The sequence below is a fragment of the Prinia subflava genome, chromosome Z (genome assembly GCF_021018805.1).
Source record: "Prinia subflava isolate CZ2003 ecotype Zambia chromosome Z, Cam_Psub_1.2, whole genome shotgun sequence".
NCBI classification, from domain to species: Eukaryota; Metazoa; Chordata; class Aves; order Passeriformes; family Cisticolidae; genus Prinia; species Prinia subflava.
Window position 1 is genome coordinate 96,024,027 of NC_086283.1, and position 26,288 is coordinate 96,050,314.

The 26,288-nt window shown below is 42.0% G+C and overlaps 1 protein-coding gene across 1 annotated transcript in view; it reads right to left on the reverse strand.

Annotated features, from left to right (window-relative positions):
* Positions 1–792: 792 nt before the first annotated feature.
* CMYA5 (cardiomyopathy associated 5) overlaps positions 793–26,288 on the reverse strand; it is a 48,359-nt gene continuing 22,863 nt past the window's right edge. Inside the window, exons 3-13 of the mRNA XM_063422338.1 lie at positions 26,028–26,123; positions 25,147–25,380; positions 22,945–22,967; positions 20,891–21,012; positions 16,770–16,919; positions 15,666–15,812; positions 12,121–12,265; positions 4,200–4,333; positions 3,319–3,418; positions 2,175–2,351; positions 793–1,341 (exon numbers count right to left, since the gene is read on the reverse strand). Coding sequence (XP_063278408.1) covers positions 1,089–1,341; positions 2,175–2,351; positions 3,319–3,418; positions 4,200–4,333; positions 12,121–12,265; positions 15,666–15,812; positions 16,770–16,919; positions 20,891–21,012; positions 22,945–22,967; positions 25,147–25,380; positions 26,028–26,123 — 1,581 coding nt within the window. The 3' untranslated portion in view covers positions 793–1,088. The remainder of the gene's footprint in view (positions 1,342–2,174; positions 2,352–3,318; positions 3,419–4,199; positions 4,334–12,120; positions 12,266–15,665; positions 15,813–16,769; positions 16,920–20,890; positions 21,013–22,944; positions 22,968–25,146; positions 25,381–26,027; positions 26,124–26,288) is intronic.

Sequence of the window (26,288 nt, forward strand, 5' to 3'; positions counted from 1 at the left end):
GGCATTTGTGCCTTCAGCCTGAGACAGGCAGGAAGACAGCCATACCACCAAAGTGAGAAGTGCTTGGAAAATGGTTTGAAATAGCCAAGGAGAAAAGTCAGCATCCTGTACTGATATAAACCAATTTTAGACTGCCTGTTTTGGTGGCCCTGAAACACTCCACCTCACTGTCACACTGATGGTACTAATATAGATAACATTAAAGAGCAGGGCAGATGCAGGAAAATATACACAAACCTGAAATTAGGGGCACCAAATTTATAAGAGCAAAGGTAAAAAACAGTGACAGAAGTGTGGTGATCCACAAGGTCCTGCATAGCAATCTTCCTTTCGCTGTCAAAACCACTGACCCGACACACTGAGGATGAAAAACACAAGGGAGTTTTACCACCACTATAGAGTTTCCTTATACCTGTGTTTCCTGAGTAGCTACTCACAAGCACAGATATTTGCTGACACAGTCAGCAGGAAGCCATCAGTCTGCTGTGAGCAGGGTAGGTAGGTGTGGCATCCTCAGACTCTACATGGCTGATAGGAAGAACTAGCTTGGGACTCCCTCATTTTGCAAACATGAGGATCTCTACGTGACCAACTTTCTTAATTTGTGCATTAAAGAACTGGCAAACTACAGCACAGGATATATCAATCTGCAGCATGTTTCAGTGGTTGACATTTTTATACATTTTCCAAGCACATCATCTTGGATTCAGGCTCTGACTGTCCTGTCAAAGGATGAAACAATGACTTTCACGTATTGCAGTGAGAAATGCATTTATTTGATACACGGGTTCATAATTGAGTTTAAAAAGACAGCTAGCACTATCATAGCTAACAAAACTTCTTTATCCCCTTAGAAGTACTGCTCTGTGTATTATTAGGTGCATGCTCCATCTGAAGGAGTCGATTTTCTTCCAGGCTCAGGGTGACTATGTATCTGAGCAGTAACTACAATTACTGATGACGTGAAGGAGAGCTGTGCACGTCGCATTGATCAGTGAAGACTAGCTATCCCTTCCTGGCACACCTCTTCCTCTCTCTATTCCCTGATGCTGTATTCCCCAGTTTTCTGGAAACTGTGAAGCAGCGGATTAGCTCTGCCTCACGAACTCTGGCAGCTCCATTCCTGTGCAGAGGGTAAGCACTCCTGCCTTCTCCAGGGCAAAGGCTGGGTGAGCAGCATCGGTGAATTTGTGCCTGATGGCAAACAGCACCAGTCCTCTCTCTGCATTGAAGAACAACAGCCTGCCACTACTGTAATCCAACAGGATGCCAATCCTGGCCAGGTGTTCCGTCACGTGGACATCACTCATCACACCAGTGTGAAGAAATCTGTAAAGAAAGCTGCGGGAAAATGGAAACCAGAATACAATGAGCCTGCCCATAGCAATTTACCAGAAATAACCTGCAGCTTAATTCCAATCTATTAACAGGTGGCTGCATACAGCAGCCTATCACGTGGCTGCAGCATTTTGCTCGGTATGTAGGCAAAGCAAATGTGGCATCACTTCAAGCCCTGCCTGGCATCCTGACAAGCCTTTTCACTTGGCATCTTTGGACTTGTAGGGAAAAAAAAAAAGCCTCTTGGATGTTTCATTTAGCTAGTAATGTTCATACATCTATATGATTTAACACTGAAAAAAGTACACTTGTTTAGATTGAGAGCACCTCTACAAAGCAGCAGGGTGGTGCCTTACAAAGCTCCAAGCAGCCTGGCTCTGGCCTCCTACCACAGACTACCCCAGCAGCAGCAGGGGAGTGGGGGAGTGCCTCTCACTGTGAAGGACAAGGCAGGAGAAAACATCACCTACCAAGTCCTGACATCTCCTGCAGATAGTGGGAGGTTATAAAAGGGCTGCATTCATGGAAATAAATGTACTCGCTGGATTGAGTGAAGCAAACCAGGATATGAGCAGCAACAAACTAGCTCTTTAAGTTTTATTCACTGTCTGGAGGAAGAATGCTAGAATCATCTGTTTAATTTTATTTTTTAAGGTGCTTTATAGGACCTTTTAAACTAAGAGGAGGCCTAAAAATCTTATGTAGATGACCTTATTATTCAAATTTGCATAAAGGAAGAAGAAGAATCCTTTCTGCTTTCATGATTCTTGTGGCTGGACAGTTTTATTTGCACGAAGGACAAGTAACTTCCCAAGCCACCAAACTGAAATCTCTACCTGGTTTGTGTAGGACAGCACCGCATGCACCAGGAGGTCTCACTCAGCCCCAGGACATTGCTCTGTGTTATTGCCTCATAGCAAATCCCAATCCTGTAGCTTCTGCAGGCAGAGACAACGATTTCCCAGTAATGACATCCTTGAGCAGGCAGCAGTTCACCCAGGACTGAAGGAAACCTGTTTGTGGAAGAGGCAATACAGTAAAGAAAGTGTGGTGGTAGACAAACCATATTGTGATATTTCTTTCAGTCAAATCATGAAGCATCACATAAAACTACTACTGAGTTGCACTCTGTTATTTTAACTGCAGGGTTTTATCAAAGATTTAACTTAGTCTTTTCGTCTTTGCATTGGGACAGACTTATCTAAAAGATCTCAGATTTAGAAGGCTTGTTCAAACCAGAAAATCTGGTATTTTTATGTAGACATAGTCACAAACATTTTGTGTACATTCAGCGGTAAAAGCAACAAAAAGAGCTTAAACCAGTAAATCCTCACCACCTTTTAAAAAGCCTTATCAGTATGGCACAAGTCATACAGGTGGACCTGTGTTTGTCCTAGGACTGATATCAATATGTCAACCCCTCTGGAATGTTCTCAATGGACAGAGCTAGCCTGGTACAATCATGTTAACATATCCCTGGAGCACTTCCTAGTTCTCTAAAGCCACAAATACTTCTGCAAACATTACCAATAATGCCCTCAGAAGAGAAGCAAACTATAGAAGATGGATTACTTCTATCCACAATGTATTAAAAACTAAGCCCACAAAGCTGACCTTCTCAGGGCAGCAAAAAATTGCTTTGAGGCTCTGATGGATTAAGTGGTGACAATGGGCTGAAACAAATCGAGCAGTCCAAGTAGGTGCCACTGCCTTTGACTTCCTGGCCATTCATTAGTGTGACACTGAACTCTTCCCAGTACCTACATCAATCCCACCACTGACTTTACTGAGACGTTGCAGTGCTTGAAAAGGGGGGGGGGGGGGTTCAAATCACATGAAGTCCAGAGGCTGCATGACTAAAACAATTCAGTTCTTCCACAAAATTAGTATCATGTGAAAGATGCCTATTGGCAAAAAATTAAAGTGAGGCATCCATCCCGAACTCCACAGGATGGTTTTGCTCATCACACTGCTACTTACCCAGTGAGTTTGGTTTTTTCAGGAAGGTGGATCACTGTTGCATTGGAAGAGATTTGCAGTGCAGGATGTGCTGTGTCACTCAGCAGGCGAAACCGAGTTCCTGGTACAAATCATGACAAAGGAACAGCAGATCTGAGAGGCTGGCTATGTTAACATGACATGAATCATAAAATTTTAAGCAATAATTATGGCCAAGCTGGACAAGGTTGTTTCTGCTGGCAGGTAGGAGTGACAGAAAATCAGATGGAAATGCAAGGAGCCTTACAAGCTGAGACAGCAGTCTAATACTCAGACATGCAGACAGGTGATTAAGAGGTCTTTAAGAGAATGTAAGAAGTTTGAATAATTTTCAATCAATTGCTATTTTCAAAATAGCAAATTTGAATTTTGAGGCTGATTTGGAAGAACCATACATGACACTATTTATCTGGAAATTTTAGAGTTTGAATCATCCATTACATTTTAAAACTGCTTTGCATGCTTCCTCATCACTCAAACTCCATTAGGTTTTAATTGTGAGAGGTTTTCTTTAAGGTCATGACAACTTTTATCTGATTGTGCTCTGTCAGATTCAAGCAAACTGAGATTCCTGAAGAATACTTAATCACTTAATCTCTCTGACAGAATTCAACATTTTTTTCTTCTGAGGTCACACCAGTTTTACACAGGACATAAATATACAAACCTCAAGTGAAGTAGTCCTGATTATGCTAATTTTAAGCAGAAAAAACCCCTTATATAAGTTTGAGTTAACGAGATAAAAGCTTCAATAACTTGGTCACAGCCATATTGGGAACTTCAGGATTAATTTCCAAAGAAAAAAAGCTTGGCTACTTTGCCTTTCCATCCCATTGCTTTGAGATCAGGAATTGATCACCTACCTTTAGTTGAGATGAGAGCTGCTTCACTTTGTTCACTTGTCCCAAATGTGTTGACAGCCCGCAAATAGAAGAAGTAGTTCACATTGGGCTCCAGGGATATTTTCAATTCAGGTTTCTTTATACCAGCAAAAGATCTGCAAATGTTGAAGGTACATGAAAACTTATGCAGGTATCCAAATTGGGGAAGACTGTTTTATGCCAACAGCTAAGTTCCCTCACTGTTTTGTTCACTACTGAAATAACAAACACCATAGAGAAACTCCAGATGAGAAAGGCATACACTGTTTTCACAAACAACTGAGTCATGTAGGAGCTTCAGCATTTTACTTGAGGGATTGTCTTCACTTTGTCTGACAAAGTTTGAGGCCTTTGTTCCTGCGCCACCTTATCACCCAGTGCAGTCATTTGGTGTAATGATCACTTTATGATCATTTTGTGGCATAATTCATCACATAAAATTTAAGCACCACAGAGTCAAATCCTCATCTGCCTCCTGCAAAAAAGGGACTTTTTTTTTACAAAATGAGCAAAATTTAACAACATTTTCTTTACAAATTTTTTTTCTGAAGAAGAAACCCCATCTTTTAATTAATTAGTTACGTGACACTGAATATACTTTTGCTTTACTATCTGGCTACAAGCTACAAGTCCAAAAGAATTGATATCATTATCTGAGGCAACACAGAAATCATGTTCTTCATTGTAGAACCATCATAGAATGGTGATTAACTTCTTATTAGGAACTCCTCACTCACAAATCCTTCAACAGCTAGGCCTGGGCTCTGCCTGTGTGGAGGTGCCATGCACTCTAGCAGGGCAGTTTTGCAGGGGGCAGAGCAGAGGAGCTGCCTGCACACAGTTCACTGCCTTGCCTGTGCTCCCCAGGGCAGTGCCTCAGAAACTCAAGCCCTCACATCCTCCACCCGTGATGCACTATTAGAAAGCAGGAGTCAGCAGCCACTCAATCTGCTTCACAGGTGCTTTTAAGTACCACTGAAAGCATTTTGGATGGCTAGAAAGATGCCATTTTATTTTGGACATTGACAGCAGTAGGAAAGATTGGCTTAGCAAATTCTCTTGCACTAGATCTTGATTTTCTTCATTTTTTGCCTCTTACGATAACAGCAAAGCCAGACAATATACACTCTGCATTGTATGCCTGCAGGTAAAGGCTGTTTATCTGTATAAAGTAGGTAATTTCCTCCCAGAAATGCTTTTAGGAATCTACAAAGCAAATATTAAAATTCCAGAATGGGAGACCTGCCTTTGGAGAGTGAGCAAAACACTTTCCCTTCCACCTCAGATTTGAAAGTGGAGCCTGCAATGATCTCTCTCCACAATGGCAAGCAACGCCTCTGTGAGAAGCTAGACTAAATAAATTAGTTTTTCCAGCACAAATTGCTGTGAACCCAGAGGAGGTAAGGCAAGTCAGCCAGCAGCCGGATCAGATCGCTGCTCTTCATTAGAGGTGACTGTCTTTACGCACATATCCCACCAGAGAGCAGTACAAACTGAAGAATAATCAGTGCTCATCCACCGGGATTTTTCACATGCCTGCTTCTGCTGCATTTACCACGTCGAGGGAAACATCTCAGAGCCCTTGGCACACCGGATTCCTGCTTACACCACACAGATTTCTTTCTAGGAGGATGGCATCTTCAGAAAAGAGTGGTGCGTCATCCTTATTAGTCTGTGACAGGTATTTTGCCCTGACAGTTGTCATTAAGAGTGATTGAGAGCATCAGAAAAATGCACTGGGTTCTTCTGTGGTCTGTTCCTTCAATTTAAAAGAATTTCAGAGAGTCTGGGCCTCTGGTGTGATCAGCACAAGACTATGCTCCTTTCAGGGAATGTGTTACATTAGCGCTGAACTGATGAAGTCAAGAGAAAAGGGAGAAATTGCCAGAATGGCAATGCCAGAATGGTTTGCTTCACCCTCATGATTCACCAAGGCCCTGACTGCAAGACGGCTTCAGCAAGGCACTGACAGCACAGCAGGCTGAAAGGTTCAGGGAAGAGATGTAACCTGATGAATTGACTGATGAGATCACAAGCTCTTTAGACCTGAGTACAGGGGACAAGAGAAAAAAATGGTGGATTGGAGAAAACAACAGGATGGGAACTGAGAAAGGAAGCAAATATGAAAGAAGTGAGAAAAAGGAAAAACAGGATAGAAGCAGAGGTAGAGGAAAAGAAGTAGGCACCTAAGCTTTGAAGAAATTTGCCCATGCTTCCTAGGCAAGACTTTCCCAATCTGTTTCTCAAAAGCAGCACACTGACATCTTTGATGTGAATCTGAAGCACAGACCGCCAGAGAGGAGTTTTGAGCAAAGAGTTACAAGTGAGATGAAAAAAGGATATGCTAAGCTATTCTTTGAAAGCTATCTGTGGCCCTATGTAGATCAGCCTGCCCTAAGCACAATGATGCCCTGTACATGGCTCCTTCTCCTGTCTTCTGGAAAATGTCATGTAAGTCAGTATCTTTCCAAAGAAACTAGGAGATCTTCTTTTTCACTGTGTACTATTTATCAGACGATTAAATAATAAAACACAAAATAATTTCTAAATTCAATTAGACAGTTACATTGTAGTTAATGAGTAGACATGGGGTATTACCACATACTGGAGTGTGAATCCCAGAGATATCTCATAGGTATTTAGAGAACATGTTGAGTCCAGTCATTTGCAGAATAGGGTCAGTGATCAAAGTTCAGACTTATGTCTCTAACAAACATGAAATTCTCCAAATCAGAATTTGGATGCATGTTTAAACCAGAGGGCAGTAGCAGTTGTAATACTGAGACAGAAAAATCTTGACTTCAAGCAGATCTGGGCTGTAAAACGGTGATCAGATTTTCTAATAGCATTCTCTGCCTGGTAATCTATTTCAGCCAGCTTTAAGCTGCCTAAGAATAAGAGCCCATCAATTTTAGCTACGATTAAGGCTTAAAAACAGTCCTGCTGCTGCCAACTAATGAAACGGAATATGCTGACAAGAAGGAATTTCACTTGCTGCATTCTGAGCCAGATCCAAGAGCAAAAGGAGCTGCGTGCAAAGAAGAAATAGGTCTTGGTATCTGTTGCCTCTCCTGTCTAGTGGGTAGGCTGAAGGGGGAGAGTGAATACTGAGGCTCCCCAGCAATCACAGGAGTTTATCATGCTTTAGATTGACTCTGCAAAAGCAAGGATGAGGAGAAGGTATGATTAGTGCTTAGCTTACAGCATACAGGTTATGTGTAGGAGAAGGCGAGGGAAAATGCATCCTGACTGTGTTGGTGGAAGGCTGTTTCATTTCTGATTTCTTGAAACAAGCATTGCAGATGGATCTTCCTCAAGCTCACCTTAAGTAGTGAACTGTAATTTTGAAATAAAAAGAAATCCACCTACAACATTTCTAATGTCAGATAGTTTCTACTTTATATACACCTGCCCACTTTAGGGATGATTTGAAATGTAATAATGTTGTTATCAAAGTGTGAGGCATCCTGGCCTTTAGATTAAATGTTATCTTATTTACACTGTCCTTTCAAATTCTTGGTATCGTTGATGCAAAAGTTAGTACATACAAAGTCAAGAAGAATTTGAAGTTAAAATATTTAAGTATCTCCTCTCAATCCCTCTCATTATAAGAGGAATCTGTAAGACTGAAAATCCACTCTCCAAATATCAGGTACGGACTATTTAAAGCAGAACAAAAAGGACTTGCATGTTCCTTCACCTTTAACTTGCCAAAGAATATCATAGTAGCAGTTTTCTGCCAAATCTGTGATTTTTCTAGTTTTAGGGAAATCTGATGCTGTGTTTTCATGCTCATTTCTCTCATCAGCATCCTCATTTATTCAAAGGAAACAACATCTAAGGGATATTTTTTAATATCGCCTGTACCCAGCAAACGATATGCCTTGCAGTGATTCACAACACCCTCTGTGCTATAATTGTCATTTCCACCCCCAAGATCCCACTGAAACAGTAGCTCCAGAGCTGTGCTGCTATCACTGATATGGAGTTAGGGTGAAAGTATGCAAGCTTCTCAAGATACATGTGGAAGCATACAGAAAGGGTGCACCATGAGTGGAAAAAAACTCTTAGAGCTAAAAATAAAGAGCAAGTAGCTCTGCGTTTGCTCCCAGCTGTGCTGTACGTCTCCTCTCCTCTCCTCTCCTCTCCTCTCCTCTCCTCTCCTCTCCTCTCCTCTCCTCTCCTCTCCTCTCCTCTCCTCTCCTCTCCTCTCCTCTCCTCTCCTCTCCTCTCCTCTCCTCTCCTCTCCTCTCCTCTCCTCTCCTCTCCTCTCCTCTCCTCTCCTCTCCTCTCCTCTCCTCTCCTCTCCTCTCCTCTCCTCTCCTCTCCTCTCCTCTCCTCTCCTCTCCTCTCCTCTCCCCCAGCTCAGGCTGTTTTGGGATTCGGTCACCAAAGCACCCCCTCCTTGCTGCTGTCTGCATTTGGCACAGTTGGAGGGAAGGAAGGTTCTGTGTTTCCAACAACCCGTTTCCTGAGCTACCGGGGCTGTCATGTGGGCAATGAGAGAGGAGGGAGACTTGTTCCTCTTGTTCCAGCATTAGACTTGCTCCATTAGGAAACTGGAAATTTAATTCCCTGGAAGTGCCGGTCTTGCACTGTCAGAGAGGATGACATTCAGTAAGTAACTTCCACTTTCACAAGCTCACCACATACTTCACTTATTTCTGCCTCCCTGAGTCTTACAGATTCCTCATGATGTGACACAGGCTTTCCATTTGAGCAGCCTACATACCTAATCCCTGGACTACATTTCTCACAGCTTTTCATCTTCCACCCACAACTCCATTGACTTCTCAACACAAAGAGGCTGAACAGCGAGAAAATAGCAGAGCTCTTGAAACTGAAAGAAACATTTCAAAGCGTCACTCATAAAGATTCTGGAAAAAGATTCAACCTGGGAAGGAGCTTTAAAACCACTGCAGCAGGACAGGGACTCATTTTTGCTGGAGATTTAAGATGATTTTGTATGAAATCATGTCCCTCAAGTGGCAAGCTGGCAAGAAGAAAAAAGAAGGCAAAGTGTAGATTTGGGTGGAGCTTATTTGGCTTGTTAGTTGGTTGATTTTTTGTATGTTTTGGTTGGTTGGGGTTTTGTGGTATTTTGTTGGTTTGTTGGTTTGTTTTGTTTTTTGACAGTATTTGAAAGGAAACTTCAGTGAGGTTTCATTTCCAGATGTGCTTCATATTCTGTCTCTGGGGATCTGGAATGGCTCCAAGGATGTTCTTCAAGTTTCTCAAAATCATCCAGGACAACTGGCTCTTGGGAGCCATGCTAGATCAGGGGTGCTACTCTAGGTGATCCCCAAAAGCCCCTTCCAACCTCAACCATACCGTGATTCTGTGGCATGCTGAGGCTCACATGGGGCTGACTTAGACCACGTGTCTCTCTCCAGCTGTTCAGTGAGGGCCTTTATTGCTGTTTGCTTCCTCAGCAGTGTCCTTCACCTTGGATGAGATTCCAGAATGACATCTGTGAAAGCAGCCTCATGGGATGGGACCATGCTGCCTTCTCCAGAACTTTTCTTGAGTGCTCTTTCCTGACCTCTGCTTTCGCACTGTGCCCGCAGCAGCAACTCAACGAACCTTCTAGGGTTGCTGAGAAATGTGTTTGAACTCCCACCCAGGGACTGGGAAATTGCTTAGCTCCAGGGCTGCTGAAAGCACAAAAGGCACAGGCTGTCTATGAGAGGGCTCCACATTTGGCTGAATCCCAAGATGCATGTTGCTCAGGAAACCTGCAAAGAACAAACTCCAAGCTTTCAAGGAAAAAACCCAGAAGAATCTACAAGATTTGAGACCAAAATTCTGGGTGTACATAGAATCAGAGTTCTATTGCACCTCATATAGGTACTTGGCTTCTGGTCAAGTAGATTGATTTATACTCAAGTTGATTTTTAATTCTAAATTGCAATCTTGGGGCCCTTGGATACGTGTGATGCAGTCAGTGTTCTCATTCTACCAGTGGGCTTTTCCCCCCTCAACTTCATGTAAAACCTTAAACAGAAATCTTTAAAAAAAATTCTCCATCACTATAACAACTTGTGACACTACAGAAGACTTCCAGGTTATTCTCAGGGAGTTGATTTAGGAAAAAGATAGAAGGAAATTGTTTTCAAGGAAAGTAAGGGGCCAAACATTGTCTTTGACACACAAAAAGAGGTCAAAGCCCATCTACAAATAGAGACTTTTAAACTGTAACTATTCTGAGAAAATTCATCATTTTGTCCTGTGGAAAGTTTTCACACTTGTCACAGTTAAAGGCCAGCTTCTGCTGACAGGGAGGCCAAAAAGTCAAATGTGACTCAGTATAATTATAAACACGTTAGATTTTGCACAAGGTCGCTCGAGAAAGCAAAGGGGTCTGTTCTGGAAGCTTTTTTGCCACATTTATCACTACACAAGCAAACACTTGGTGTTAGCAACACCTTGCTCGTGGATCACAGAAATTAGCACAGTTTCTAGTTTCATTTTGAGAAAAAAAGTCCATTTCAGATAACAGCATAGAAACTTAAGGGCAAGCAACCAACCTATGTTTTAGGAGCAGCTCCATTATCTTTGACCAACAGCGACTTTGGCAGGTTGACAGGGAGCTGATGGCCTCATGAATATGTACAAAACAGAGCAAGCCCCTCTGAGAGGCAGGAGAACTGGGCGAGACCTCTCCTTGATTGCAGTAATGCAGCACACTGCTACTGCATGATAAAAAGTCTCCCACCCACACAGAATTTTTTAATTTCAGTTTTCAGCCTACTTTTGTAAGGAGCAAGGCATTCACAATTTCACAGTTGTACTTCTCTCCTACAAAGCTATGAACACTTCAGTCCACTTAACTAATTTTGACTGCAGGGCATTAAGCCCTTCCCTGGCCTTCCTGGAGCTCTTCCCTCTGTACCCAATCTCCGTGATGGCCACGTGAACTAGCCCGTAGGTGAAGACATTAATCAGGCTTCTCAGGAGGTGAAAAAGACAACCTCAGCTGGGCTGAAGCTCTTCCACAGGGTCCTGTATGGCAAGTCACTCCTCTCTACAAAATTTCTCAGACCTTTGCCACTGTGTTTTGCTTGAATACTATCACTGTTTTTAAAAGGCAAACAAACAAAGACCCCAAACCTCTAAGGACGTACAGACCACCGTGTAATTCCATGACTACAGCTGAGGGGTTGGAACTGGATGATCTTTAAAGGTCTCTTCCAAACGAGGCTATTCTAAGATTCTATGATTCTGCAACAATCCTACATTTCAGCACGGTGCACAATTACACAGCTCGGGGGTGCCAGCATCCCTCCTGGTCCTCTCCTCTCTGCAGCATAGGCTTGGTACAGGGGAAACTATAGAGGGTCTGGCACGAACAATCACCCCCCGAATTTCAAATCTACCCTTGGAGCCCTCTGGATGCCTGCACAGCCCAGGCAGCCCCGAGCTCAGCTGTGCCCTGAGAGGCCTCTGCACGCAGGTCCAGGCAGCACAGATGGGTCACCAACACTACTGAGACACCCACACCGCCCTTGCTGTGCACAGAGATGGAGTCTGCCTTGTTCTCTGCACAGCTCGGAGCAAACCGGGCCGTGCTCCCCGCCCTCCCTCGGGGCTGCACCCCTCGGCCTCGCCGGGGCCGGCGGTCGCTGCCCTGCCCGGCACAGCCCCGGAATCCTGCCTTGATCGCAGAGAGCGCAACGTTTAGCCCCGAACGAAAGGAATTGTCCGATTAAGCAGAATAAAAAGGAAGTATTTTTATGTCTCAGCCTAATCTCACGGATTAGTGCCTGCCCCTCGAATTGCTCGGCGCACAGAGGCGGGTTTGCCCCTGGCGTGGGGGCAGGCAGGATAATCCCTCGGTCACCGGCGGGGGCGGTCACCAGCGCTGCCCGAGCTGCCCGGGGGCTCCGGCGGGCGCGGCACTGACCTGAGACCTTCTCCCTCCGGCGAGTGCTGCCGGCAGAACTCCAGGATGAAGGACTCTGCGGACGGGGAGGCGGCGCGCCAGCGGACAGTGGCAGTGTCCCAGCACACGGTGCAGTCCTCGGGCCTGATGGCGGGCACAGCTGGCGCTGGGGACACAAGGACACGTTAGCTGTGCTGCCAGGAGGGTGCCCCCTTTGAGGGGCATCTTTGGAGGGGAAGGAGCAGCCAGCTCCTTGAAAACCCACGCGGTAGATTTTTACCCATCCAGCGGTGTCCTTTTGCCTGTTTGTATTTGAATGGCATTACAGGGAAAATAAACAATAAAAAATATGCTGGGAAAGTCATTGTGAATAGCTGCGCTTTGTCACATCCTTGGAATGGTGAATCTTTGTGCCTTTCCTAGAGCGATGTTTCCACATTTCTGCCAATCTGCAAGGAGCAGGGCACCGAGGCAGCGCTGCCTACAGCTCTCCGTGCATCACCCCAACCCTGTCCTCAGCCGCCCCTGCATGAACTGCATCAGGAACAAACGTGCTGCTGCAAAAAATGGCAGGGAGACTGTGCTGACTTTCTGTTTAATTGTGTCCCGGTTATTTTTGCAATGCTAAAATTCGGTCCTGTAATTTCTCCTTTTCAGAGATTCTGTTTAAGAGCTACAGGCCTGACTGCAGCACAGAAAACAGAATATAAAATAATGCACTAGCTGCAAGTAATCAAAAGCTATTGTGTGAAACTGCACATTCAACACTGTAGGCTGAAAATGGATTAGTTGTGTTCTCTTGCTTTTTCCCATTCTGGGAAATAGCAATAGAAAACACCTTAAGACCTGTTGTGAAATTCATATAAACAGTCCTAATGCTAATCCTAAAAGAAAGAGTACCAACAAAAATGAAAATAATAGTGATAAAAAGAATAATTTTACTCTTGAGGGACCAAATAGGAAGCCTAAAACGAAAGTAGGGATTAAGCTATTTTATGATAAAATAATCTAATAGAACTACAGGAAACATTTCAGAGGCATTCTGGTTTTTAAGAAAAAAAAATGATTTGTTTTTACTAGAAAAGGAAAGGAGAACACCCACAAGTGTTTAACAGTTTCCTGGTTCAGTGAAAATCAGGAGGTTAGCAGTTCAGGTTAAGATTTACTGTATGTTTTATTACATGAACAGCTAATGTACGTATTCAGCAGGACAATGAATTTGTGGGATAGAGCATCATCTGGTAATACCTCTTTGTAGGTTCCTTAGCAATAGTTCCTTATCCTCTTCTGGTAAATGTGATTATTGTCTGTTTCTAAAGTCATCCTTGCTAAGGAATGAAAAACTAATAGCTGAACCCCTAATAGCTGCATTCAGCAGCTTACACACATACCTACATCTATGTATGTGTATGTAAACAGTATGTCACAAGACATTAAGGTTTTTTTACTGTAATTTGAAAATTTCTGTCTAAAGAGTAGCTGAAGTGAGCACACCAGAAAAAGCTGTTGCTGTGCTTCTCAGATTTTTTTTTAACAAATTAACTGCAGCTAGAATACATAATCTAATTTCATTGTCATATTCTGGAACTCATGTAAGTGATTGTATAAGAGGCAAAGAGCAAGCAGGGGGAGAACCACACAGGTTTTGAGCAACAGCAGAAGATGAGTTCACTTCTGTGTCTTTAGGACTGCAAGGACAGATCACCAGGAGATCAGCTGTGGGGGAGGAATCAGGGGGATAGAGGAATACTTCCTGCCTTCAGCATCATCCCCTCACAGAAAATACTCTTTGGAAACAAAATGTTCTTCAGCAGAGGGAAGGACAAGTGAGTCTGGGAGGTGGAGAAGAATGACTCAGAGGGTTCTGAGGGCTGCTACAGCAGCATCTACCTGCATTCCCCACAACTCTCCAGCTACACTGACACCTCCACAAGTGCAGGGCCAACAAGAGAAATTTTATGGGTGTTCCCAAAAAATGGAAGAGTCTCAGCCTTATTCAGCCACTGAAGTGTATATTCCTACAACTGCATATACTGAAAGGTTATTTTCTTGTATGTGAGAAGTTTTAATCTGAATTACTAAAAATAAACTCTACATTCTTGCTTACGAGTCCTTTGGGCTGCTTGAAGGATTGAAGTATTTCACCTTTATTCCCACTCTTCAGTGGGAGCAGCTGGACTCCCACTGAAGAACTGGCTTCCATTACTGGTGCTCCTCTTTCTGCCTTCAGTGTGGAAGAGATGCAGCAAGTTTGCACCAGCTAGTCCTCACCAGTGTCCCTAAAAGTCCATCTGGGGCTCCTGCAGGGAGTTCAACTGAGCTTTGAGGGAAGGTGTTTAATAAGCCCATATTTTACCCAATTTATTTGTTTTCCTAAAGAAAAAAGCTGAAGGAAGCCATTAAATACTCATATAAATTAATTTTTCTTAGAAGGATTCAATTTTTATGAAAAAGTATGGCAAGCCTGACACCAAAAGACAATGAGATTTCTTAAAAATAATGGTTTCAGAAAGGTGAAAACTCCGTTTAAAATTATTATTTATTAGCTAGCAATAACTCATAATTATTTGTGCATTTGGCAGAAAGTCTGCACCATGTTCACAGTTGCATTGCTGAGGCCAAGAATTTGAATTTCCTCTTTGAGTTCTCTGGAAAATAACCTTTGTTAAAATATAAATCACAAATTAAGTATCAGGGAGAATTATCAACAGATTTGAAGTCTAGTACATTAAGCAAAATGCTTGAAGCTGTGGCTGCTGCCAAGTGATTTAGACAAGAAACTCAGTGTGGTACAGAATTTTTTACTATGAAATTGTTAGATATCGTTGCCTGTATTTGTGACTGCAGGAGTGGAATAATTGTTCTTATCCTGTAGCACTGAAAAAATTGTCTGACAGGAGGGCCTCAAACACAAGGATGCTTCTTCTTGCTTGTAATTCAAGGAGCAATAGTTTTGTCAATACAAATTATTAAGGAAATTAATGCTCAGAAAAATGAATCAGTCAAATGAAGCTCATAAGCAATACTCATCTAGTTACTCATCTCAATTTATACTACTCGAACAACAGCAGAGCCTCTCAGGCATGCCTGAGATTTGTGTCCCACTGAGCAAGGCACAGCATGTAACCTCAGTAAAGCAGTCCTTCCCTTGAAAAATTAATATCCTTAATCAATACCACATAGATGTATTCAGGTGGATGGGAGAGAGGCAAAACATGCAGCCACCTTCTCCACTGTGGGCAGCACGGGGAGCAGCAGCAGGGAGCAGCCAGGTGGCTTTCCCAGAGCTTCCATGGAGCACTGCATCACACTCAGAAGATAAATACATAATGTGCTGCAGCCATGTGGGCCAACACTGGAAACATCTTCAAATTTGAATGCCTTCAAGTTTCCCCTCAGGAACAATTATGCCTCCATCTCTTAGCAAACAGGAGAATGACCTGAACTGCCTGCTATCTGCCAGATGAGCTAAATGAAGCCCTTTCTTTTGTGTCAGTAACACTGTGGAGTAAATTAGTCCAAGGGCCTGAAACTTGTAACAACCAAATGACAAAAATGGCACATACCTGTTCTAAAGATGGCTTTTTCACTGGGTAAGCTGCAGCCTGTGCCATTCACAGCCATGACCCACACGCTGTAGCAGCGATCTGGCTCCAGGTCCTCCAGAACGCAGTGGCTCTCCTTCACTGTCACTCTGTACTCTTCCACTAAGGCTAGGAGAACACACACGTGCACAGGACATCTCACTCGTGGTTGCACTGGTAGGACTTACAACTTTGCCTCTCAAATAACATATTCGAAATAGTCAATTAAAAAAACCAAACAAATTATTACTAGCTAAGATCTCCATATTTCACTCTGGCAGAAAGATTTTGACATGCCCTTGAGTTGAGAGTACAGAAATGCCATTCATGGCAAGTGGAGATTATCACCCTCAGTTCTACAGAACTGCAAGTTTGGGACATGAAACCAGCAGTTACCAACCCTCGTGTCACCACTCTGTAACAACAATTCCTCATAATGAACTATATAGCACTTAGCTATAAATTATATGCTACAAAACGCCCTTAACATCCTTTAGCCTGCACATATATGCATACATGGATTTGTGCAGAGCCTGGTCACTAAAAGTGACTTTATGATCTACTTTGAGATTTTTAACAAATGAGCATTTGAATCCCCTTTATTAAATTTCAATTTTTAACATTTGAGACATTTTGAAAAAAATCTTTGTCTACGTGTGGAAATACTGACTACCTTTTCCTAATGCTTTTTCAATGGGGACATACTTCTCAAGCACATGCAGGGTCCTAAAAACATAATGAAACCTGTCCCCTTGGGAGCTCTGTCTGCAGTCCCAATGAGTAACAACAGGGCAGCATGGACACATCCTCTCTGATGGTCAGGCCTCTTCATAAAAAGGCACTTCAACAGGGGAAAAGAACTGCTATGGTCTGTACAGACCATGATATTATCTTGCATTTGCAGGGACAAAGGGGAGGAGAAGAAACAGCATCTTCCTCATGATCTCCTCCACTATTGGCTATCTTTAGTTCTATACATGATGTCTTCACAGCTATTCTTCTTCCCTTGTCCTGGGCACTCCCCAGCAGCTCATCCTCCCATCTGCTTACCCCAGGCCAGGGCGGAAAGGGCAAGATCTTACACACCCCCTGCATCTTTGCTGGCTTGCAGCTCCTCCATGCAGTAGACCTGGAAGCAGTCGATGGTGTCCCCGTCGTTCACAGCCCAGTAGACAGCAATGGAGGTGCTGGTGGCTGAGTTTGGCTCCTGGGGTATGACAGTCGGTGTCTGTGGGACTGAGAGGAGAGTCTCCCATTGTTATACGTGCTCCTGTGTTCTCAGACAAATTACCTACAAATTCATGAGTCAACCCAATTGCTTATTTTCACCCAGAGCAAGTACAGCAGGGAGTACAGCTGGAAATACTGCACGAAGAATACTGGTGAAGTTTTAGAGCAACATAGCCTCATAAACTAGGAACAGAAAAAAGGATCTGCTCAGCACTGGAAACCCCCATTTCCCCCACAAATCTGGACAAAATAAGATGCAGTCCTAGTACTCAGACCACCCAAACCCAGCTCACAGCTGAGCCCACACCCTCCTCCAGAGGACTGTGCGTACTGATCCCGGAAACGTGGGCAGCGGACAAGGCCTGCCCTGCCAGGAGGGGATTCTTGCAGAGTGCCAGTGCTGCTGACACTGACATCCACTGACAGGGATGTGCTTCAGGCAGAGAAGGCTCTGGAGGCACTGGGGAGCAGAAGGCTCCCTGCACCCTCGGGTCCAGCCCTGCTCTGGGGTGGGCTCTGACTGCACTCGCACAGCCTGGCACTCCTCCCTGCCACGGTCACTTCCCCACACGCCTGGGGGAATGGGAATTCTTGGTTTGCAGGTGAACCTGAACTCTGCCAAAGCACCTGAACCCCATGGGGCTGCCAGGATCGTTCCTCACAAAGTGCTCCAAAGATTTCCAAGGCTCCCCAGCTTTCACATAAACATTTGTCTCCTGATTGACACATATCCAGCCCCAGATGAGATATTGTTCGCCTCTGTGATTATGTCATAGAAGAGAGGGAGGGGAAAGAAAGGAGCAAAAAGCCCCAAAAGATTATAATTGTTAAAGTGATTGCAGGGAACGAAAATATATGGTTCTATTTCTTCACCCAGTAAATTTCCATATTTCATGAATTCTCTTAGAATCTCAGCAGAAAGCTTTAGCTTTCTTTTCAGTTATCTCCACAGTAATGATGATGATCCCCTGTGGCATGAACAAGGCAAATGCAGATGCTGGCTGTTTCCTTATGATTTATACAGAGAGCTACCAGTACAGTAGCATTACATCTGCTTGCCATTGAAAAAAAATTATCCTTCTTATTGCTAAAAACAATCCTCATTTTGTCTTTTGACTGCATCTAGAGTTGGTAATTAAGAAATTTATCATCTTTAGGAAAATACTTCCTTTCAGTGGACATGGTGGGGAAACCATTTTTTTCCCCATGAAGTTGCCTAGAAACCACTATTTTTGATCACAGAAACCCCACAGTTGCAAGATTTATTATTATGCCAAATCTGAACAGAAGCTAGTATATTGAATGAAACTTCTGAAAAAAAAATCATAGATCAAAATTCAGTTCAGCAACATTGAGAAACATTTTATTTCTAATTTCCTTTTTGCATAATATGAAACAATGTGAAAGGAAGCAATTTCAAACAAGAAGCTGAACTATTCTCTTCAGAAACAGAACATTTGTGCATTGTCCTCTTTTAAGTGATCCCTTTTAATGCGAATTTTAATAAAAAATGAGGTATTAGCAATGAGTTTGATTAAATGATATTTTTAAACAGAAAAGTGGCATATGTTCTCAGCAGTTAAGTTTTCTTTGGAGTCCTGTGGCGTAAGGAAGTTTCCTATCATGCTATGTAATCTCCACAGTAATCCATGCGTTTTCCAAACTAACGAGAAACAATATTTCCTCAGCATTGTGCACTTGAAGAAGGAAAGCAAATACATTCCTCTGTGCCTCTGTTGGAAACTTCTTGACAATCAGCAAAGGTCCTCACCTTCCAGCATAAAAGGCCAGGACTTGCAGTGGGCTTTGGAAATAATTATTTTTAAATGTTTTGATTATTACCACTCTTCTATACGCAGGCATAACCTGGATTCCATTATGTTCAATGGCATGCTGCAAGGGTTTTTTATGCTAATGCATTTATGAATGAAAATGGATTACATGAAAGGAGGAAGAATTTGAGGGAAATGGGCTTTTCATCAGGGGATATGGAAAATTTGGAAACAGAGGGCATTTGAAGGAAAGATGTATCTGAACTGGTGAAAATAATGTTCTATGAAATTGTTCAGTAAACAGATTTCTATCTGAAGGAAAATACAGGGACTGAAGAAACCTGGCATCATATGGGTTCAGTCAAATAAAATTCCAGGTGTCTGAAATTCCAGGTATCTGAAAATGTTCCCTAGTATGTCATAAATTATCTATTCAAGCCATTTAATTCCAAATCAAGTTTCATGTACACATGTAACTATTTTCCTTCAGGGGAGTTGTAACCTTGAAAAAACAAACTATCAAATAAATAAGAAAAAACACACCAAATTTTTTGTCTACTGCTTGCCAGAGTAAAAGCCATCATAGCAGTTGAAGTATTTTGCAGTAAACGTGAAGACAGAAAACTAGGTATGTTAGAGATTAAGTAAGCATAAAAGATAAGGAGCTTTGAAGATCTCTTACTAGTGAACAATTATTCATTTGCAGTTTGTCAAAGCAAACTGGTCTGGAGCCAGGAAACATGGTAGCAAATGCAAACGAACTCAGAAAGCAGACTTCAGCAGTTTAGGAAAATAAATGTTGGAGTGGCCTGTGGGAAAAGAAGCACATGGCTCTGTCCTCCTGCATGACCTTGCCAGTAGGCAGCAGCCTGGGAGGAATGAACAGTTGCACCCATGGGACTGCAAGAGGAAGTCTAGGAACTAAGCCAAGACACACAGCACATTTACACCAGCAAGTTAACTGGCAGAATGAGTTACAAAAATGGTCTTTTTTGGAAGCGTCTGACTTCCTAAAAAAATGACACTGCGATAATGCTGCGTGCACAAATCCCTGCCCAGCTTCACCTGAGAAGCTTCAAATGCCACAGGCAAATCCATACACGTCTGCCAAGGACATCAGCATCTCAGATATATTTGAGTTCCTCTAAGTCTAATAAAAGCAATGGTGTGGAGGAGAGGGACAATCTCTCCATACTGACACTGCCAAGTGCACTCAGCCCTTATTAGACACCAGAGATTCTGCGCAAGGTGGGCGCCTCTCCAATGTCCCATTAGTCTTGAAAATCCAGCCCATGAACAAAGCACCTCAGGGCAGCCAATGCTCTAGTTTCAGTGCTCAGGGACCAAACACACGAGAAAGGGGCTGCTCTTCAAAACCCATGGAGTGACTGCAAAGGCAGTGGTCCACATGACAATGAATGGGAGGCCAAAAGCATGATAGTGGGATGGCAGATCCTTAAACCACTGTTCTCTTGAAAAAGAAACCCTGGAGTGAGGTCCCGCTATGAAGAAAATGAATCCACAAAATGGTGCTGACAAGATCTTTGTTGACAGCTGTCCAGATCTAGATAATACACCTATATATACAGGCAGAGCAGAAAGCCCAGTCAGGCTTTTTAAAGGACGTGAAATATCAGAGATACGTAAACCCCGTTCTCATATGCAATTTGCACTACTACCCTCCCAGGCAGAGGCTGTTTCTAGCTATAGTTGACCATTTTCCCTTCATATCTCTTGGGAGTTTCAGGTGCCTCCATCCTCTTGTGACAAGTCCAGGGACCTCAGGCACCAACCAGCCCCCTTCTCTCATTCCCACACCAAGCACTCTGGGGCTGCCACCCTCAGAGGAAGAGAGCTCCTGAGACCCTTTGATTGCTTCTTCTATCTCTGCATGCAAAGAAATGCAACTTCTTTAGCCCTAGAAGATTTACAGATCAACACCTTCTGTTTGTCTGAGGTACAGATGTCTGAAATGATGCAAGAATCCTCCAATTTAGCACTTCTCCCTCTTGCTCATCTTACTGTACCTACTATAAGCCAAACATTTGTGCACAATTAAACTTCATTTTGCATTCAACTCTGATTGCTAATTACATGGTTTGCAAATCTACGCTTCTCAAATAGATTCTATTTTTAGCCTCCTGAAATTTCCAAAGTATTGCCAGAATGTCAGTTTTTGTGAAGACAATATCCAGAGTTTCTTACCAGCCATGTGTTGTAAGAAGTGTTGATTGCTTTGTCCTGGGCTGTCTGCATAGTGCTCAAACAATGAAAAGGCACTGGGCACCTTCTCTAAAGAGAGAGTGGTATCCATTGCAGAAAGTAACCTAATTGGAAGAAAACACATATCTGTGCATGTAAATCCTTTGTGGTATTGCATAGTTTTCCAAAGGCCAGAGGCAAAGACCATGTGCCATATGTTTCTCTGACTATTTCCTGGGAACTTGAGGACAGCATGCAGGCAGAAGCTGTTTCCCTGATTTTGAACATTTAGGCCACAGTGTAGTTCTGAATCAGGAGCACAGTGAGAGCCTGTTTACACTTAATCCATGAGAATGTGAAGATGTGGAAGTTCTCAGCAAGACTCTCAAGAACACGGGGTTTTGGGCTTGCTAATGCAGTGCCTTTAAAGGTTACAAATCTTGGAGTTAACTACAGCAGCTGACTCCAGAGATGTAATGTAAAGCAGCTGCTTGTGGCAAGCCAAAAAACATGAGAGGGAAGATAGATCCCACTTAATTAGCCTGTATTTGCTGGGTTCATTATATGAAAAAAACTCAGAACATTTTTAACACTGGGACAGAAGCAGCCTCAAGAAAATGGAAGAAAATGCTTTTTTCAAGGCATCTGAATTTTATATTTCTCCCCTTCGTTTTTTTCAGTCACTGACATAGTTAATTATGCATAATCTTAACAAAGCACAACAAATGTAAAATACACTTTATTTAGAAAAACATGCATTGTTAAATAGACTTGTTCTTAACCTATTTTAGGTAGACAGGTATTATCAGACTAAAGTAATAATCAAGCCCATGCACCAAACAGAATAAACTTAATAGTGTAAGTAAAACGTAAAGATCAAGTGGACAGAAAACCTTGGAAAATCGTTTTCTCCCGTTTCACCTGCTCTAATCTTATGCAATAAACTAAATGCAGAAACATGGCCAGACAGTTTGACTTGCAACAGGTGAGTCCAGATTTATAGTTCTAATTCTGGAGATTAATAGAAACCTTGAAGGGGTGTTTGGCACATTCTCTTCAGATCGCTCTCCTGGGGTTGTAATTTGGCTGCAAACTGAAACCCTGGTGTCACTGTTATACCCCAGTGCCTGTCAGCACACATGTCCCTGTAATAGCTGAGGCAGCACTGACAAGGGTCTGTTTGACATGCACTGCACAATGCCCAAGCCCTCTGGGGGAAGTCAGAGCTGGTGGGCTGGGAACTGCAGCTCTGGGGGCTTGCACAGGAGAAGCCTGCAGCCAACTTCTGTCAATGCTTTCCCTCTACCCTAGAAAAATATTCTGGGGAATATGGGCTTATGGTTGAACACTTCTCTCATAAAGGATGGGACTCACCAAAATAGTTCCCTTGAGAAAATCCCACATGGCAGAGAACTGTTTGAGATTGTATGCATTTACTGGTGTGTACAGGCAGGCCAGGATGCAGCTATGATGGGGCACCAGCCCTCTGAAACACCCAGAACCAGGCAGTGACAATGGAAAGCCACAGGAAAACATCAGCTTGTAGTCTCCTAGCCAGGTTTTGAAATCTACATTATCTCATTTTTCTGGAGTGGTGTTCAGAAACACAATCAAAATACCTGTGTTGCTTTGTTACAGTCTTTCAGAGACTAAGTGACACTGAACCAGATTAGTGAAAAAAGAAACATATCAGTGATATGTCTTATCAGTCTAAAAGGTAGAAGCACGGTCACAATGGTCATTGTATATGTATGCATAGTAATAACTACAAGGAGCATCTGTTTATAAATGTCAGTGTAGAGATGCAAAACTGAGCTGATGCTTTAAAGTGTTATTTGTTTAATTAATGTATTACAGAACATGTGCAAAACACTTCAAAACCAGACAGTTACAGCAACAATATAAAGCCACTTTTCTAAATTTGATTATTAGCAAGGTTTATAAAGGCAGCTCTGATTACTAGCAGTGTGTTTTCAAAGCTCACAAATACTAAACTAAGCATCTGGCATGCTAGGCCTAGTACTCACTACAGTGCAGTTATCCCATACTTCATGTACCTTTTATTCAATTCTTTAGATGACTAGAGAAGGGAAAAGAAATGTGTTAACAGTTTTCAAAACCCCCAAAGTGTTGAAAAGCCTATGATGATGTTAGATGATCATCTAACAGTCTTCCTACTCTCCACAGACATAAAACACACAGCTTTATTGACTTGAGGTTGTGTGGAATGCTGCTCATTCACACAAGCAGAGAATTTGTTCCCTTAGAAATATTTCATTTCAAAGATCTGGCTCAGCAGGATATTAGAGTGGAAGTCTCATTTTAAGTCCCTGAGGGGTCAGTATTCAATATCTATGTTTGAACACAGAGCATAATCAGATACTTTATTAAACCAGGACTTTTAGAAAAAGAATCACTTGCACATTAAGAATAGTTAAATCCAAATTCTGGGTAAAATGTCCTTCCTAACTTCTTATTACTAGAAGCCCGTGAGATTTGTACTTATGGAATGAGAGTTTGTCCCATGCCCCAGGAATCTTCAGCTAATGTTTCCTGGCCTATGAACAAAAAAGTTCCTGTCCTTTATCACTGATAAAAGGGGAATCCAATAAGCTGTAAAGAAATGGAGAGTAAGGTCTCAAACTTTACTTCTTGCTCTCACTTGATTTTTTCTTCTGTGCTTGAAGAGATTTATAGTAATAATAATAATAACAATAATACTTATAATTATAATTAATAATGTCCAGCATGTGTTGGTGGATGGGCAAAAATAACTTTCAAATTTCCTGTTTTTATATGTCTGATAACAATATACATGTTTTTCAATAATGTGCTTGTAATTATTACTCAAGTGATTATTTTCAAGTCTGTATTGGCTAAGTGGGCATCCTCATTGTCTTTTACATGCTGTAATTTGTGATTTGTAATAATAACTTTCAACTATTTTATTTGTTTAATTTTTTTTTTTGCTTCACAGCAATGTGTTTTCTGTTTCCATGCTGGGTGAAATACCTGTCTTTCACATCCCCATTAAAAGAATTACAGATTACAAAATTATCTTTTTGCCAAAGCACTGATCCTCACAAAATCAGGAAAATAATCCAGATTTTTTATTCATCCCAAAATAGCCAATCTGCCATAACATTCACTTGGTTACAGGATACTGCAACATTGTGTGGCACAGAACAGGGAAGAAAACCAAATATTGGTCCATCATTTCTGTAGCTGCTGGGGCACATATGGGCTGACACTTGTATCTCAAAAGCTGGTTTATTTTGCATGAGTGATCAGTCTTTAGAGAGTAATTTGGCCTTTCTATTTCTGGCATTCCAAGGTAGTTTATCTGCAACTTCCAGGCCACATGCTAATTCCATAATGGGGGAAGATTATTATCCCAGAAACTCCATCCTCTTTGAGACTGGTAATGTACTTGTAGAGAGAAGAAATATTGTGGCTCACTTAAGGACAAGCCTTGCAGCACAAGAACAGTATTGGAGGACCAGCAACACCCTCTGAACAAAGTTTGAGACTAATGACTGTATGAATTAGCAGGTCCAGTCCTGCAGATTCACTGGAGACATTTTTAACATCCAGGAGGGATCATTAGACACACACATCACATGCACAGCCCTCAGCCTGTCTCACTGTCGAGGTTTCACCCCAGTCAGCAGCCAACACAGCCCCTCACTGTTTTTCAACAGTAATTATTTATCACAGCCTCAGTAATTTGAGTGAGTAAGTACTGTCCATCTGCTCATTAAAAAACACCCCAAAATAACAACAACAAAACCCCAAAACAACAATAATACACAACAAAATCCTCTACAGCCCAGAAGGGGGTTTTTACTTTTCAATTACATTTTCTTGTTTCAAAGATCACTTTCTTGCTGTTCATTATTATACATAATATGAATTTTATTTTTCATATGGTAAAATACCTAAATACTCTAACATCTGTTACTTCTTCGTTATTAATTCTAGATATATTATCAAACTGTCTTTTCACCTTCCTAAAAAACAAACAGAACCATTTTAGTAGCATAAGTCACATTTTTGTCCTGTGCATCCTCTCTACAGTTCTCTTTGAGAATTCCCACATCAAAACCAAATGATCCAGCAGTTTCTGAGTGGACCAGCTGAGCTAGCAGGATTTAGCTATCTTTAAAAAAAAAAAAAAAAAAACCTTGAGACCCTAGGAGCAGAAGTCCTTTCCTAACTAATATCGTAAAAGCTACAGCATGAAAGCAAATTTTACTTACATTTAGGAAAACAAATCCATCCACTTCATCTGTTTCTTTTACTGTTGTCTCCAAAGTTTCCTTTGCTGAATCAACAGTTTGCTGGAAATTTACCATCTGCTCATACAGGTACTCCATTTTCATCTTCTTCACTTCCTCAAAGTTCTCTGATTTCTCATCATATTGTGCTACCACTTTCTTAAGCATTTCTTCATTCTGCTTTTCCAACAAGTCTGCATTTTTCTTACAGTTTTCCTGCAGAACAAAACAACAACATTTAATGAACACACAGAAATTCTCAATTACTCATGCATGAGCCATCCACCATGTTCATTCTGGCAGATTGACAATTAGACAATTTTATTTCTGCAGGCAAACTCCTCTGGGGGAAATATCTCTATAGAAATACGTAAAAATCAACAACAGCTTCTTTTTTCTCTTTACTGTTAGGGTTTAAAATTAATATTTGATGCCTGAGATAGAAAGTCTGACCAAAAAATAAATAAAAATTAATACTTAAAACTGAAGTTAACACAGTTCTCAAGGCTTAAGAACTTGGGCAATCAGAACTTAAGATACTGGCCAACTACTTCAGTTGCTTTGCATGGGATTCTAAATAAAGATAAAGTGTGAACTTTTCATAGGTACAAACAAAATTAAGAGAACTTTTTCCTTCAGTGTTTGACAGTTACATATTTCGTTTTGCAGTAATGTGCAAAAAAGCAATATTTTTCTTCCTCCAAAGTTAACACCCTCCAGTGAACTTCCAGAGAAGTCCATTTGAGGACTGGAGAAGCAGCCCAGTTTAGTGTAAGCCATGGTGCTGCACAACAAGGCAAGTATGTCTTAGAAGTAATCTTGTAGAGGAAAAGAAAACTAGTGTGATAAAACACTGGACTTACCTCAACTGAGTTAAACCGTAATTCAATATCACTCACAAACCCTTCAATCTTCATTGACTTTTCTTCCAGTGCTGCTAGCAGTTTACTTAACTGATCCTGAAATTTAAAATGTTTCAGTAACTTAGGCAGGTTATTTTATAAACTTTTTACACAGAATTTATTTTAGGTGAATATTTTCCTTTTGCCATGAGCCACCACTGGAACAATTGCTAAGTAAGTTCAAGTGTCACCCTGGCTGCAGAGACAAGCACAGAAATAGCA